At 38.6% G+C, this 15,922-nt stretch overlaps 1 protein-coding gene across 1 annotated transcript in view; it reads left to right on the forward strand.

Moving 5' to 3' along the window:
* Nucleotides 1-2,235: 2,235 nt before the first annotated feature.
* Nucleotides 2,236-15,922, forward strand: part of LOC124169581 (protein Wnt-1-like) — a 272,576-nt gene continuing 258,889 nt past the window's right edge. Inside the window, exon 1 of the mRNA XM_046548223.1 lies at nt 2,236-3,602. Coding sequence (XP_046404179.1) covers nt 3,493-3,602 — 110 coding nt within the window. The 5' untranslated portion in view covers nt 2,236-3,492. The remainder of the gene's footprint in view (nt 3,603-15,922) is intronic.

Raw genomic sequence — 15,922 nt, forward strand, 5'->3', positions numbered from 1 at the left:
TTAATGCAGTTCTTACTTACGCAACTACGTGCACCATGTAAAACGACCTTCATATATAGCGTTTAGTACATGTAAATGCTTTTATAAATATCACACTACTAAATTGGTCAATGTAATAGTGCAATACTGTTATTAATACTTCCAAAACCTCATTTAATATCACTCTGGCTCCCTGGAGCTCTCCATTTCCCGGGTTTTCGCCGCGTTTTTTTTCAGAGGTGACGACAGTTTCTCCACGATTCCAGCAGGCTTCTTCAGGTCGAAGTCACAGTAAACTACACACTAAACACTTCCACCTGAAAACGTCTGATGGAATCCTGGCGAAACCGTCGTCACCTCTGACCACAAAACGCGGCGAAAACCCGGAAAATGGAGAGATCCACGGATTCTGAACACCACGGATGAATACCAGACAACATCATTCTGGCTCCCCTACGGCTTTTATTTTACACAATATGTCTAATTGTAAACCAGTCCTAATAGGTTGTGCACGTTAATATTTTTTAGAAACATCCAATTAAGCTGTGAAGCTAAATTTTCGTGACTTATTTAATTTAACTTTTCGTTAAAAATTTCGGTAATTCGGCCTTAAGGGGGTAGTTGTGCCATTTCTTCACGTGTGGCTAACCTGATATCCAACTAAATTGGACGGGGGGTTTAGAATATGTCTTACTGTACACCAGCTTTAATAGATGGCGATCAGTACACGTTAATTTTTTCGGAAATATCCCAGAGCCGTGAAGTTTAATTATCTTAACGTTACTAATGTTATTTTTAAGCCTTATATCTTACGGAATGTGTCTCATTGTAGATGGGCTCTAATAGATTACTTCCTTTAAATGATATTTTTAGAAACATCCAACGACTATGAAGATAAATTTCGTCATGCACTAAATTTGATTTTTCGTTAATATTCGATAATTCGGCCTCAGGCTTGTGTTGTATTATTTTCGTCAAGTGTGGTTTCCCTGACATGCCACTTCATTTTGGGGGGGAGGGTGAAAACCATCCCCCCGTCGTGATACGATTTTTAACCACCCATTTGCAGGTACAGGTTAGCACCAAACTTCTAATGTCGTTATTATAATGTGCAATATTTCATTCAGTGAAATGTTTACATAATTTTTACCTCGAATATTTGTATCTTTACATAATACACGCCATCCCGTTCCCGTTGTTTTTATTACTTCGATATGTGGCGGTATTGAACTCAATTATCCACCTCCCACTTAAGCAATACCTCTGTCAGCTATGACAATGAACATTGACCATCTTTCTAAGAGCTAACGTGCCTTGTAGAATAGCATTATGACCCCCCTACGGTTATCATCTTACGGAATATGTCTCATTGTGGACCAACCCTGAAGGCTGTTTTACACGGGGCAGGTAATTGTACAATCTGACACATGTACGAAGGCGCAGCCAAAATTTCGTCGTGTAAAGCGGTGAATTGCTAGAACGCATGAGAGAATGCATGGACGTGAGATGAAAAAATAGACTCTGTTCAAATTTCTTTCACGTATTCGTACAATGGCATGCCTAAATGAGAAATAGATGGAGTTATAACTTGCGCAATCATATGACCCAAGATCTGTGAAGCCAAATTTTCGTGATGTGCAAAATGTAATTTTTCGTTAATTTTTTTCTGTAATTCGGCCTCAGGGGTTAGTTGTATAATACTCCTCACGCGTGGTTCCCCTTACACGCAACTTAATGGGGGATTGGGGAACCTTACATACCCCCCTGATGTGATTCTTACGCACCCATTTTGCGGGCACAGGTTGTACACCATAATAAGTCGGAAAAGTTCTCCCGATATAAGGGGGGTTTTTGGGGGAGTCTACACGCACATTCATTCACGGGCACGCACCCTTGGAGCTTGGGGGTGAGATCCTGAAGGAAGCAAGGGGTGCGTTTACGACCTATCTTTATTGGTAGGGTTCCGTAAAAGACTAGTCTCTTTCTTCCCTCCCTCCTCCATGCAATACACCCCAAAGCTAGTCCCGCTCCAAACCCCACCCCACACATTCGTAAGGAAAGCATATTCCACCCATCCCTCTTACCGCACGGAGTCCCTCCACTTTCCACCCATTCCCCTTAAAAACCTTTTCCCCCCACCCCTTCTACCCATCTTTCCCCTTCCACCATGCAAGTCCCTCCCCTTTTTCCACCCGACTCCTCTGGGAAACGGCTCTAGAGAGACTGCTGACGGAGTCCAGCGAGGAGAGACCACGGGAAGTGTTAGACGCCATAAAAGTGGTCACGCTTTGACGCTGAAGGCGCCGGAGAAGGGCAGACAGGAGGCCGCGACTCAGGAGGGACTTTTACCGAGGCCTCAAGATGTTCCCGCGGAGCTACTAACCGCAGGGAGCAGATTCCTCTTTGTTGAGTCGCTTCGAGGTGATATTCCGAAGAAAAATCGACTGTTTGTGGCAAAATCTTGCGTGTTCTACAAATTTTGAGGAGTTTCTAGCGTTGTGGAGAGAAAACTGGTGACAAAAGTGTATCAGACATTTTATCACGATTCGACCATTAGATTTGGGACGTAAATTTGTGTTTCTGGTAAAATACTTTCATATCACAGCATTTGCCATCATTTATTTCCTCACCTAACTTTAATTCGGAGTGAAAAATAATCCCACCATATTGCCGTTGGATCGTTTGAGTTTTACGACTAATTTTCGCGCTATAGTTTGGATTTGGAGGGAGTGTAGTGGTTGAGAAGCGAGTTTTGTGACAGACTAAGTTCGCCTCAGCTGCATGCAGCTTTTGGTTCGAGGAGTTGAGGTGATTTTGGCGAGCCTCTTGCGAGTTGGTACTTGAAAAAATCGAGAAAAGTGGAAGTGGGAATACTTAAACATCCTTCAGGGCATCAAACCTTCCCGATTACAGCCCTCCCCACCCGCGAAAAACAGTTTGTTTTATCCGCGCACCCCCCACCGGTCGGCCGTGCAAACTCTCCCGCCCGTGGAGAGCTGAGTCGCCGGCGGACTAGCCCGCTTTTGCGCGGGCGCGAAAAACCGTCTCGGCCCCCAAGTGGCGGGCGGGGGTGGGGCGGGCTAAACACACGGGATCTCCCCAAGACAGTCTCCGCCAACGTGCACACTGTGCTCACGCCTCTCGGAATAGCCATCACCGTACACGCACGACGTCCGAACTCTAAAAAAGTCGTCTCCAAAAGTTTTGACAGTTTTGGAAACGAGACAATCCACGCTGTCCGAGAGATGAGGCGCGGCAGCGGCGCCTTGCCGCATCTCGGGAAGAGCGCAGAGGGTGCCGTGGTCGTTGGTGAGAGGAGGACGCGCCGCTGAGCGCAGTCAAAACTACCAATAAAGAGGAGCGGAAAGCTTCTTATTCTTCGCGGGCAGCGTCGGAGCGGGGTACCCCAAGGTAGCGTACTCGGTCCCCCAGGTGTTGGGTGGCCGTCGCGCTTTGGCCGGCGGCTAGGAGGTGCGACTAGAAGGCGTATCGGCGGCGGAGGAGGCCTCGGCGATGGCGGGCAGGGTGGCCGGGTCTTCCGGCAGGCGGCGGCCCCGCTTCGAACTCCGGCACATCGTCGTCTTCCTTGCGGTCGCTGTAGACGCCGTCGCCGCTAACTGGTGGTGAGTACCGATTTATTTTAATTCTACAGAATCGAAAAGTGACTTGACGTCCTTCAACATTTTCAATATCTCAGATCATCATTATTTTACCCATTTCTATCAACGTTAGGTACAAAAATAGGATAATTTCCTAGAGGTATACCTCTCAAAATGTGACGTTAGGGAATATGAGTTTGGGTCTGAGTGTTGTGACTTAATCATCTGGAACAAGCTGACAAAATGGGTAGAGAATTAAAATCTTAAATTTAAAAAACCCGAGAGACATCGGAATTATCGAGGGAATTCGAGGAAAAATAGGGTTGGTAATAGGAAAAACTACAAAATTCTCGAACTTTTGCCTGTAATGGCAACATTTCACAGAATTAAAAAGTTACTTGTTTCCTTCAACTGTTTTAATTTCACGGATTAATATTATTCGAAGCATTGGAATCATCGTCAGCTACAAATATTCAACGATTTCCAAGAGGTGTAACTTTCAAAATGCGACTTTGCGAAATTTAAGTGGTGGTGCTGGGTCTTATGATTTAATTATTTGGAGCATATTGACAAAATCGGAATAATAATGAATATTTTTTTAATCCATCCAAGAGGTATCTGAATCATCAATCGAATTCGGGGAAAAACAGGGTACCACGAATAATCTCGAAATTCTTGAATTTTAACCCCTACATACTGGAATAATTTCATCATTTTTTTCTGGAGTTGTTTTTCAGGTTCCTCATGATGCATATAATTTAGTGGTACTGCGGAGGTACTTCGATTATTGCGTATTCATTTTTAAAAATTTTCACTAAAGATAAGAAACCGGAGCGAATATTCAGTTTCACTGGAAACTAAAGATATTCTTTTATATTTAACCCCATGCAACTTACGCAGAGATAGTTACTGCAACTATCCAATTATTCATAGAAAGAAATCAAATTAACTTTTCGGTTGAGGAGAAGCAGATTCCCTATAGTTAAGCTTGAAATCATGAAACGCTTTGGGGTTGGGGGGCAGGTGAATGGTTTACCAGGGCAATGGAGAAGACGGTAAATCGGTCCATTACTTTCTTAGAGTCATCTAGGATGCAGTTTTCATGACCTCTCGTAAGCTTTTCCGCCCCTTTTAGAAAAGGTTACCGACCCCCCAAATAAGTTAGGATTTGTTTCCAGCCGCTAAGCCACGAAAAGGTCTGTAGATGGACGTGGACACATTCCATACATCTTGAATTTCCCAGTCTTCCATGCTTTCTTAATAATCGCCCTCCACATTACTGCCTGGCTGGCGGTCCATAGTTATAATGTCGTCCGATATTTTTATTATAAGAACTAGGCTTCATTTTTTTTCGAGTGGTTTTTTGGGCGCCTCTTGATGGCTCTAATTAGCGGAATAGCAAAGGTACATCGATATTTGCACATTTATTTTTAAAAATTTTACCTTAGATGAGTAACGGGAGTGAAAATTCGGTTTCATTAGAAACTCTCGAAATATACTTCATTTTTCATTTTCACGGTTAATGCTATAGGATCGCCTTACACAATATTACCTTTACGGAGGTTCATGGTGTAGTAATGTAAGTGAATGCATCCAACGATTTTCTGGTGATTTGAAAATGGTTTCACAGAGATTTTTGTAGGCAAAGGAGTGATTTTAAATCCTAATACTGCTTGCAATAGTCTGCGATTGAGTACCACGCGGAGTGGTTGAAATATACCTCCGTGTTATATTGAAAATTAAGAGAAAGAGAATTTTCTGAAAAACATTCATCCTCCTATCTCCATGATATACATATTTCTATACATAAATATTTTTATATTATTATACATATAAATTCAAAAGTAATAATAGGATGTTGCAACCCATTTTTCTAATATTATATTCAGGACATAAGTTTGTGTTTTTGAAAACGTACTTTCTTATTCACTGCATTTGCCATCGTTCAATTCGATCCGACGTCCTTACCTGACTTCTATTCTGAGTGGACATTGCCCCCAGTATCTTGCCGTTGGATCTTTTAATTTTGGCTCCGTGGAATCGATTGAGCGTCAAAATTTCGAATTTTTCATATTGGTGAGAGGAAAAGAATAATAAATTCGGGGAAAATTTGAGTTTTTAAACATCGATTTTGGCGTCATAGTAAGCTTGAATTCTTTTTCTGGAAGATTCTGCACCACGTTCTTTCCATTCGGTATTGGCTCGAACGTAAGAAAGCTAAATATTACGTATCGATATGTGATAGAAAGTACGTATTTTCTGGTGAAACTTTTACTTCAAAACTTTTACTAGCCATCTGAAAGTGGCGTAGTGATTCAATAAACAAGTCCACATGGAAGTCCATGACAGAAAAACAGTAATTTCCTGTTTTAGAGCACTGCAAGAATTAGCATGAAATTGATTTTTTTTACAACACGGATTGTATATCTACGGTAACTGCTGTCTGTATTTCGCTATCAAATACGATATAAGTTTGAACTGAGAATACTGGAGCTGCAATTAATTTCAATATATTCACAGTGATTTTTCGTAAAGTAACAAAACCAAGAAAAGTGATTACATCTCTTATTCTTTAGGGCTGAAAAATATAGTTCGAAATAAAGTATCTTTTGGTGAAAATTTTGCATAAAATTATCCAATAGCAACCTGAAAATGGCACAATCGTTTAATTAAGAAATAGTTCACAAGTTCGTATGAAAGTCCATGCGATATAAATGATTATTTTAGTTCACTGAAAGCATTGGCAAGAAATTTACATATTTTAAACACTTAGTACAACTATAATAGTAACTTTCAGTACTTAAGCTTTATCGTGCGAAAGATCCACAGAGAAAAAATCATTAACAGAAACTAACAAATGCCTAAATATACATAATCAATTATAATGTAGTTAAACAAGACCGTTTCGTGCAATTACCTGTGTTTTTTCTACGCCAAATTTACTTTTCCTTTATAATTTTTCCTGTTGTACTATCGCTCTGTGAGATCCATTGATGCATTTAAAACAATGCCTGCAGTGGACGTAAAACTCTAAGGAAATCAACGGCGCTATTAACTATTATTATTATTGCATACTTTAAGGTTTTAGTATTTTCAAACGATAGTTCACCATAAGTTTTCCTCCTATAAAGTTATTATTAAAGTATTCTGCCCCTTAATGCAGGTTTGCATGAGGTATTTAATAAATATGATGGCAATCTACTTCCTTCATGTCCTACGAAGTTATACTCGTAAAAAGCTTTCATATTTTAGGAAAATTTCAAGATTTAATTACCATGGTTTGTGGCTTAAGATTTCCCATGACGATAAAAAAAACCTTTCTTAATGACCAAATATTTGACTCAAAAGCAAAGAGATGGAGTATAGACAACTCCAATGGAAGTAGTGTATAGTGGGTGGTATTGTATATTTGGTAGAGTTATTCATCTATTAGGAAAATTTCAAGGTTTACTCGCCATAGTTTGTAGCCTAAGATGCCTATAAAAATACCTATCTTAATGACCAAATATTTGACGCTAGGCCAAGGAAATGGAGTATAGACGACTCCAATGGAAGTAGTGTATTGTGTATATTTGGTAAAGTAATTCATCTATTAGGAAAATTTCAAGGTTTACTTGCCATGGATTGTAGCCTAAGATGCAAATAAAAAATACCTATCTTAATGACCAAATATTTGACGCTAGGCCAAGGAAATGGAGTATAGACGACTCCAATGAATGTAGTGTACAGTGGGTAGTAGCGTATATTTGGTAAAGTTATCCATCTATTAGGAAAATTTCAAGGTTTACTTGCCATAGTTAGTAGCCTAAGTTGCCGATAAAAAATTCCTATCTTAATGACCAAATATTTGACGCAAAAGCAAGGAGATGGAGTATCTACAGACGACTCCAATGGAAGTAGTCGGTGGTCACAGTGTATATCTCCTCTCCACTCAGATAGAAGTCGGTCCATGCAACTAGTCTCGTCCACTCTGAAGATAGGTGACAGACCATTTGTCAGGACCCGTTACGCCATTCAGGCGTCCCGTGTCGCTCGGACGGCTTCCGATCTGCCACCCAGCAGCGCCCGCTGACCACACAACAAGAACCACTGCCCAAACCACCGATTTCTGCCCACCAGTTTTAAGCAACGGAGATTTAGAAACGACCGAGGAATGTTTCCACATTTTTCATTAAATATCGTACTTCAACTAATCAGCTACTTACAGTGAAAACAAGAAAATAATTAAATTAAAATGGAAAATAATAGAAAATTTCAGGGAAGAAACTTATTCCCGGCCTCGGTGGCGGCGGGATAACGTCCTCGGCTGACAAACAAGAGGTTGCGGGTTCGAGTCCCGCCTGGGTAGGTTTCCCCTGCCCTTTTGTTCGTGTACGTTTAGTTGTTAAATTTGTCGAATACCCCGATGGAAAATGGCCAATATGAGCTGTATTCGGTGGTTTGAGAATAAAATAAAAATAAATAAATTATTTTGGTTTTAATTTTTACATGTAAAATGCCTTTCTGATCAATGTTCTCGATATTAATCTATAAGACAAACAACATAATACTCACTTAACACCAAAAAATGCGCCCAGTAATTGTTGTATTGCTAACTGGCTGGTGACGGTGAACATGATATACCGAATAGCAATACATCTACATAATACCCCGCAAGCCGCCGAAAAGGCGAGTGGCAGTGGGTGTTAGGACAACAGCCGTTTACATATAAAAAGGAAGCGCTCTGAGGAAATTACGACTTGCATTTACTGAAATACTTATGGTTTGGGGGAAAAACGAATTCGCATATCTATCCGCTCGGCAAAACATCTCTCTTAATTTATCGCTTCTGTCGGACCTGGAAATATAGTGCGGCTCTAATATTATGTTCTCCGTGTCGCTCTTAAAGATATCCATTCTCAATTGTTCAAGCAATCGAAGCCTAGCGCGCAGCCTCCGAATCTCCAGCGGCTCCCAGCCTAATTCGCTCGACATCTGGGTAACGCTGTCTGGCAGTAGAGGGCACTTCAAATACAGTACTCCGTCCATCGCATGGGACGTAAAGGTGGGATTGCCTTGGTGAAATTTGGTTCGGAGTAAGCTAATGGCGACGCCGGGTTTTTCTCCACCCTATCTTCCCTACCCTTCCCACTTCGCGTCAGAGACGTCAGAAATTGGCGCATTCATCGCATCTCAAGTGCCAATTCAACCTTTATTGCACACTATATTTTTCATTAGCGGGTATCAGAGAGTTTCACCTGAGAAAAACCGAAAATCCTCAAGCGTCCACAAAGTAGAGCGCTATCCTGTGATCAATATTGATAACAATGATCAGAAAGGCATTTTTCCTGTTGAAAGTGTTCTACTTAGAGTTGACAACACGATCCCTGCACACTAAGTTATAGCGGGAAACGTACAGATATTATTATTAGCATAGGATATTGAAAGTGCTAAAGATTACTTCAAGAGGAAAGTTAATTATGTTACTGAACAGATGGAAAAAATACAAACTTTGGGATTGGAAAAGAGTACAATAAGAGATGCTGTGTTGGATGTTATGGAAATGAAGTTCAAGGCACAGCTGCAACTTCAAGAAGCAGCTGCATCTGCTGCAGCAGATAAATCGTAATGACTCTGTTTAAGAAAGAAAGTTTTGGGTTGTGTTGTATTTAGATTAAAGATACTAACTGTGAAGACATGAAATGATTATGTTACAAGAACTTAAAATGTGAAAACCTAGCAACCCATCATGTGTAGTACCCTTGCATAGGCAATGCAGGTGGTGTAAATTAACATTAAAATTTACCTAAAGCATTATGTTAAGAGCCATTTCAACTGACTAATCTTTAATGTGATATGTTTTGATTTGTGAGTTTGACGCACAACATAACAAACTTTACTTATTATTATTAGAGATACGTGAAAATAGCACTTTAATTTTAATTTATAGCACTTTCAATTACAGTTTATAGCATTTTGTAGCATCTTTTTATTTCATCATGTATCATCAGTAGTTGACGACAAAGTGTGAAGAAACAGTTATTTGAAAAAATACGGAATATTTGTAATAATTATGGGGTATAACAATAAATTAAGGAATTATAAATTTAGTAAGTAATTAAAAATGATATTAGTTGCTTGAATGTCATTTAAACTACTTGAACATCAAAATTGAACAAGTTTTAAATCTTCCTTCCTTCAACCAGTTGCGTCTGTCAGTCACAACTAGATTACTCTGGCTGAAAAACCTCTGCATCCACGATGCTAACTATCGTCACGATTGTGTGGAGTGCAGCATTACCAAACTCAATTTTTTCAAGGCAGATGGCGAGAAATATTAGCATAACATCGCAGAATCTACCAGGGTTCTCTATCAACAGACTTCGATGTTGCCGATGAAAATAGATGTAACCATTTATGAAGCAGTAAGGCCCTAAGTCCAGTGGCGCAGCGAGGGGTGGGATCGGCACTAAATTTATAAAGTTTTGCCATAAATTTACGGTTTAAATATCATAAGAGTCCAGTCATCGCGCCTATGTCGCATAATTATTCACGTGCATCGCATCAATATCCCATTTATCGCATATGCGATTTTCACGTATCACTAGGTATTATCAATAGACTACCATGCAATAATTCTGGAACGAAATAAGTAGTGGTCATTTCTTGATAGACGATTTTCTAGAAAAAGTGTTTAAATATGCTAAAATAGTTTGCAGTAGACAAGTTTTAGAATTTAAAATTTTAGAACTTCTATACTTTTCAAATTGAGCCCACAAAGTACCCATAGAGAATATATTCGTCATATATATGCTTCAAACCAGAACAGCTATCACTCTGTATGGATGAGTATATTGAAAAAAATGATCAGAAATACAAATAGAGATTGAAACAAAGAGAAGCGAGCATAAAAATATTTCTTAAATCCAAATGAAGACTTCAAAATAAAAATTAGAAAATACAATGCTGTATATCTTCCTGAAAGTAGTCCCATCAGAGGCACAAGCTCTGCTGATATCAAGAGCGAGAATGAAGTCATGCAAAAAAAGTCAAAGTTAGTTGAGTGAGTTTTAGCAGAAATGGTGAAGAGTTTAATGCAAAATTTACTAAAATATTTGCTGATCAATATGCAAGGCAAGTAGTGTCCCCGGAGGTAAAAATTTGTAGTTTTTTTTAAACTTTGGATATTTTAACTATAGCAGAGGATCAAAATCTACCTATACCTTATATTCCTAATTAGCGTTGTCACCTTATCGTTGATCAATCATTAAAGAAAGACGATCAATTTCCTTGGTTAGAATTCAAATAACCTCGGAAATATCGAATAGCTGAACCAATTAATTGAAACGAACGAATAAAATAAACAAATTCATTGAAATCCTGTAATTTGATGGGGAGTCAATTTAACGGGATGTAAAAATAAGTACGAATTCCTTTGAAATGGATATTGCTGAGCAAATATCCTATTTAGCTAATGATATTTATTCTTCTGCTATTACCATTAATTTTATGCGACCTCAATCCATTAAATTCTTAAGAGTTGGAATTGCTACCGTAGAAAATAACGTTCAAAAGGAGTCGTGTATTTTGAACTATATTGCCGCCGCACTCAGCAAGAAACTTCTACCGCAAGGACAACATTCCGGGCTGTGTCTTAAATTATTTACGATAAAATTAAAATGCAGCCCATTGGACTTGCGATTTAGCCCTGTAATGGCAGTAAGCAATAACATGGTGGCATTACGGCGTCTGATTTCTCAGTGGGGGCTGTTTGCGGTTGAATTCCTTCCAAGTCTGGATATATTCCACAGGGAGTAAGAATGATCATAGAAGCACACTGTAAACCACGGGGTTTTACTGGAATTTCATTCTTCTTTGCGAGGCTTTTGAAGAAATTGTATGGAAAAAGCACTCCAGGTATAAGAGTATATTTGAAAGGAGTGTTCTATATACACGCTTTGTATCCAATATGAAAACGCATGCCTTTGCGTCTGGGGTAAGTTTTACAGTATAAATGTAGAATATTTGACAGTGAGCAGCACACATAGTTACTCAGCGAGTGTAACCTGCTGTAAATTATTTTTATGAATATATAATAAACATTGTTTGTTATAAAAAATATAATATCTCAATTTAGAAAACAATTAGTCGGCAGTAATTAGTGCCTCACTCAAAATACTTCCACTCACGGTTTTTTAATTAAAGTGACGGTACTCTTTGCTATTTCAATCGAGTTTATTTAATTTGCAGGCTTCAATAAGTGATTATTTCCGCCAAACATTGGTGCGGTGGAAAAAATAACTATTCAGTCATAAATTTATTCTCCAATTTTTCTGGATCAATTGGATGTTGGCATTTCATTAGGCCTATTTCTCTTGTCAGATTCACAATCAATTCAGCATTATGTATCTAATATGCTCCAAGAATATTTATCCAGCTTCCTCCAGGTAATTTATAAGTATTTACCAGAATTATAGCTACAATGGAGTGATTTTTTTAAGAAAGGCCTCGTATAAATATCTTGTAAATTCTTCTCGAGGACAGTCACAATGGATGTTTTTTTCATTTGTTTGAAACTACTTTCTGCTTATGTAACCAGCGACGTGACTCGTATAAAGTGATATCGAGTATATTTCTGTACAATGCCCTTATAAAACTCGTTTCTTTTGAAACTATGATCATTATTCTTCACTCTTAATAGTACATTGGGACATTTGAAGCTAGAGCGACTTTCATCACATTTTATGGTATCTTTGATCAGTCCTTGAGCCAACATTATAAGATTATTTCGCTTCATCAACTCATAATTTTTATTACTTTTAGTCTGTAACAACAATAATCATAAATTACATGATTCCATACGAGACTTTTAGTGACCAACATTGGCCTTAGCTATACGGTGTTAATTAATTGTTATAACTTCAAGTATCGGCTATAACTACTTCTTAAAAAATTGAAACAATTGACTTTTGCAATGTTTTGTACTATTAATATGAACCAGAAATAAGTAATTATTTCTGGTTGCATAATTTTTGGTAGTAGGATGATTTGCTATTTTTATCATAACAAAGTAATGGACCTGAAAAGTTTACTATAAGAAATGAGGCGGATTATTCCTTATAAGAAAAAAATGTCAAAACCTGAATGTTCAGACCTCGTGACGTGACATAATAATTCAATTTCGAGGATTCAAATTTGATTCACATGGCAATTATTACAAAGAGTCATATCTTGTCATGGTTATATGTATTGAGACATTGAATCAAATTTCTTATTCATTGGTAATAAGAGAGAAATCCCATCTGCATCGAATTCGAACGAACAATAATTTACATTTGAACCGCACACAAGCTTGTCATACCGGTTTTTCATCGCCATTGTGACAGCATACATAGTACACGTCGGCTGTGTCATAATTGCAGTGCAATGGATGTCGGAAAGAATTGGTGGTCATAATATATCTTCGCTTTCATTCTCGTATGCCACGTTTTATTCTTCACTCGCAGGATTTAAAACGAAGTCCGATGATAATATAATGGAAATGCAATTGCATAAATTGCAGAAAAAAAGCCTTTACTCAATATGAATGAAAACAATGAGCAGAAAAAAATCAACTGATTTGGGCGTTACTTGGTGGAACGATGAAATTTTCATGGTGAAACAAAACCCAGTACTATTCCACAAACTTTTTATTAATAGCTGTCAAATAGTTTTGACACCTATACCGTCATTATTAAAACTAACTGTTAGTCTTGATAATGACGGAATAGACGTCGAAACTATTTGACAGCTAATAATAAAAAGTTTTTGGAACAGTACTGGATATTATTTCACAATGAGCGGAAGATTATCATATAATTACATGAAATAATTAGTATTATGTCTTTCTTCTAACGAAAAACCAAATGTAGGTATTATGGGGATAGAGGGAAGCCGACTTACAAAAAAATATTGGGGGGACCCAATCCGAGGATCTTGCCCCGGGAAATTTTATTAGTAGTGAGTTTTATGTTTTTTTTAAGTATCTTAGAAGAGTCATATGATCAACATTATAACCCTGATAACTCAAATCTCGATATCTGGGCACTCCGGGGAAAATCGACTAGCCCGACACATTTTTTCCTCACACCCATAACGAATTTTTGAGGGGGCCTGGGCCCCCTCACGCCCCATGGAGTCGGTGCCACTGTAGGGATATTCCTAATTCTGCCTATATAAACTCACACGTTAGAGTAAAAAGCGCTGCCACCGAATTTATGCGCAATATTTTTAATCAAAACTGCGCGTTCATCTACCTAATGAAGTCTAATACTTCAAGTCAACATTGTTTCAAGTCATTCAGTCGTAGGAACTATCATTTGTCGTTAGTAAATTTCTTCTTCCATTCTTTAACATACATAGAGCACTCATTTCTTTTCGTGGTTCTGCGAAAAAGCAGACCTGAGTCAAGGATAAGTGCGCCTCTTGATTTAACCAGAATTGCTCTCTAAGGAATCTAATCCAGGTCTTCGGGGTTCTATTGCTTTACCGCGGTCTTTATGTGCCAGCTGCCGAATTAAAATTTACCTAACACTACTCATAATAGCGCCAGAAAATCTTATAGATTAAAACAAAAAAAACCGCATCTGTAAGAGAAATATAAAAATAAGATTTAAATTCGCCCTAAACCGCATGTAAACAAACGCCATCACCGTTATCAGGCAATCAGACCTATCACCTCATCTTGGATTTTGACATTTAAATCTTCATCACATGCAAATAAGACAAAATTGATCAACATCTATATCATACCCTGCGAGCCACCTGTAGGGTGTTTGCCAGAGGGTAATCAATCACTATAACTCAGCTTGCAACAACAAAATATGCGTCCGCATTCAACCAAAGACAAAACTTGCAAAAGCCCAGCAATTCCTATAAAACTCCCTGCAAGTTTTTTAACAGTGGAAAAATAAAAACTTGCAAAGAGTCTTCCTAGAGAGTAAAATCCGAAGATTTAAGCGTGATGGACGAGAATTTTTCCACATTGAAATAAAAACTTGCAACTTTCCTCGATTACTAAATGTATTACGACTTAGGTTTCATTATTACTACAAGTAACCCAGAAGAGAATGCATTAATATTGGATTCCAAGACGCAATACATTTAAATAGTAGAAAATTGCAAATATTTATTTCAATAAGTCCCAAGAGAGCGATGATATTAATTTTATTAATCGAGAAACCGTTGCAATAGTGCGATATGAGAATGAAATTTTAAATCTCTCTCGTTCATGTTCTCGTTACTGCGAGGTAAGCCTAAAGGTCTGATTACGTGATACATTAACCCGTGCGAGTTAATGCCTAAATGAAGACGTGAATGAATACGAAAATGCACAGTGTAACCACCCAACTTGTGCGAATACATAAACAGAAAATAGAACCCGTTTTAATTTGGTTCATGCATTCGTACATGTTCCGTTCCGGTCCACAAAAAGCATTCATGCAAAACAGACATTAAATCGTACATCTCAATGTACAGTGTAACCAGGCTTTAATGAGGGAAAATGACATTTTAAGTCTACATTATTCATAAACCTTTTACCCTGAGGTAACCCTAACAACAAATTATCCACCGCGATGCTTCAAAACCCTGCCGTAAGTTTTCAAGCCACGTGACGCACGTTGGGCAGTCCATCGTGCAATCGATAGTACAAAAAAAAAAGAAAACCTTTCGACAAGGTGGCAAACATGAGGTGTTGCGGCTTACGAGACTCATGCAAGGTCTTCCCCGACGCGATGAGTCACCTCGAGTGAATTAAGAGGCGAGGTCAGGGCGTGGGGGGGGTCAGCGATGGATGATTCACGGGCCAAACTGCCGCGGCACCTCTTGATGACCACTTCGGGGTTATACGAGATATCGTAAACAGCCCTTCTCTCGCGCGACCCTAAACCACGCCTTTTAATACCCAATCCAATGGTTTTACTTGGATGGACACGAGGAAACAGCGATGGACATCTGGAGTCTTTTAACGGCAGCTAGGCGTGCACGATAAAAAGTGCACAAGTTTACAATATATTTGGCGAGTTAGGATAGGAATCTTCACAGGAGCGTAGAGGAAAGTAAATTTACCTAGTATATTCAGAGAATGTTCTCAGACGACATGAAAAATATCCTTCAATTGTCGTCGTACAGGCGATCACTAGAAGAAAATAAAGGAAATAGACTTCGAAACATAGAGATTTAAAGTGTCATTCTTTGTTTTCAAAATATGACCATTATAGCACCATTTAATGATCAACCCAATGATTTTTGTTGGCTAGTTACGAAGGTGCGGCAATGGACATCTGGTGTCTTTTAAGGGAAGGCAAGAGTAAGATAGAAAGTGC

The sequence above is a fragment of the Ischnura elegans genome, chromosome 12 (genome assembly GCF_921293095.1).
Source record: "Ischnura elegans chromosome 12, ioIscEleg1.1, whole genome shotgun sequence".
NCBI lineage: Eukaryota > Metazoa > Arthropoda > Insecta > Odonata > Coenagrionidae > Ischnura > Ischnura elegans.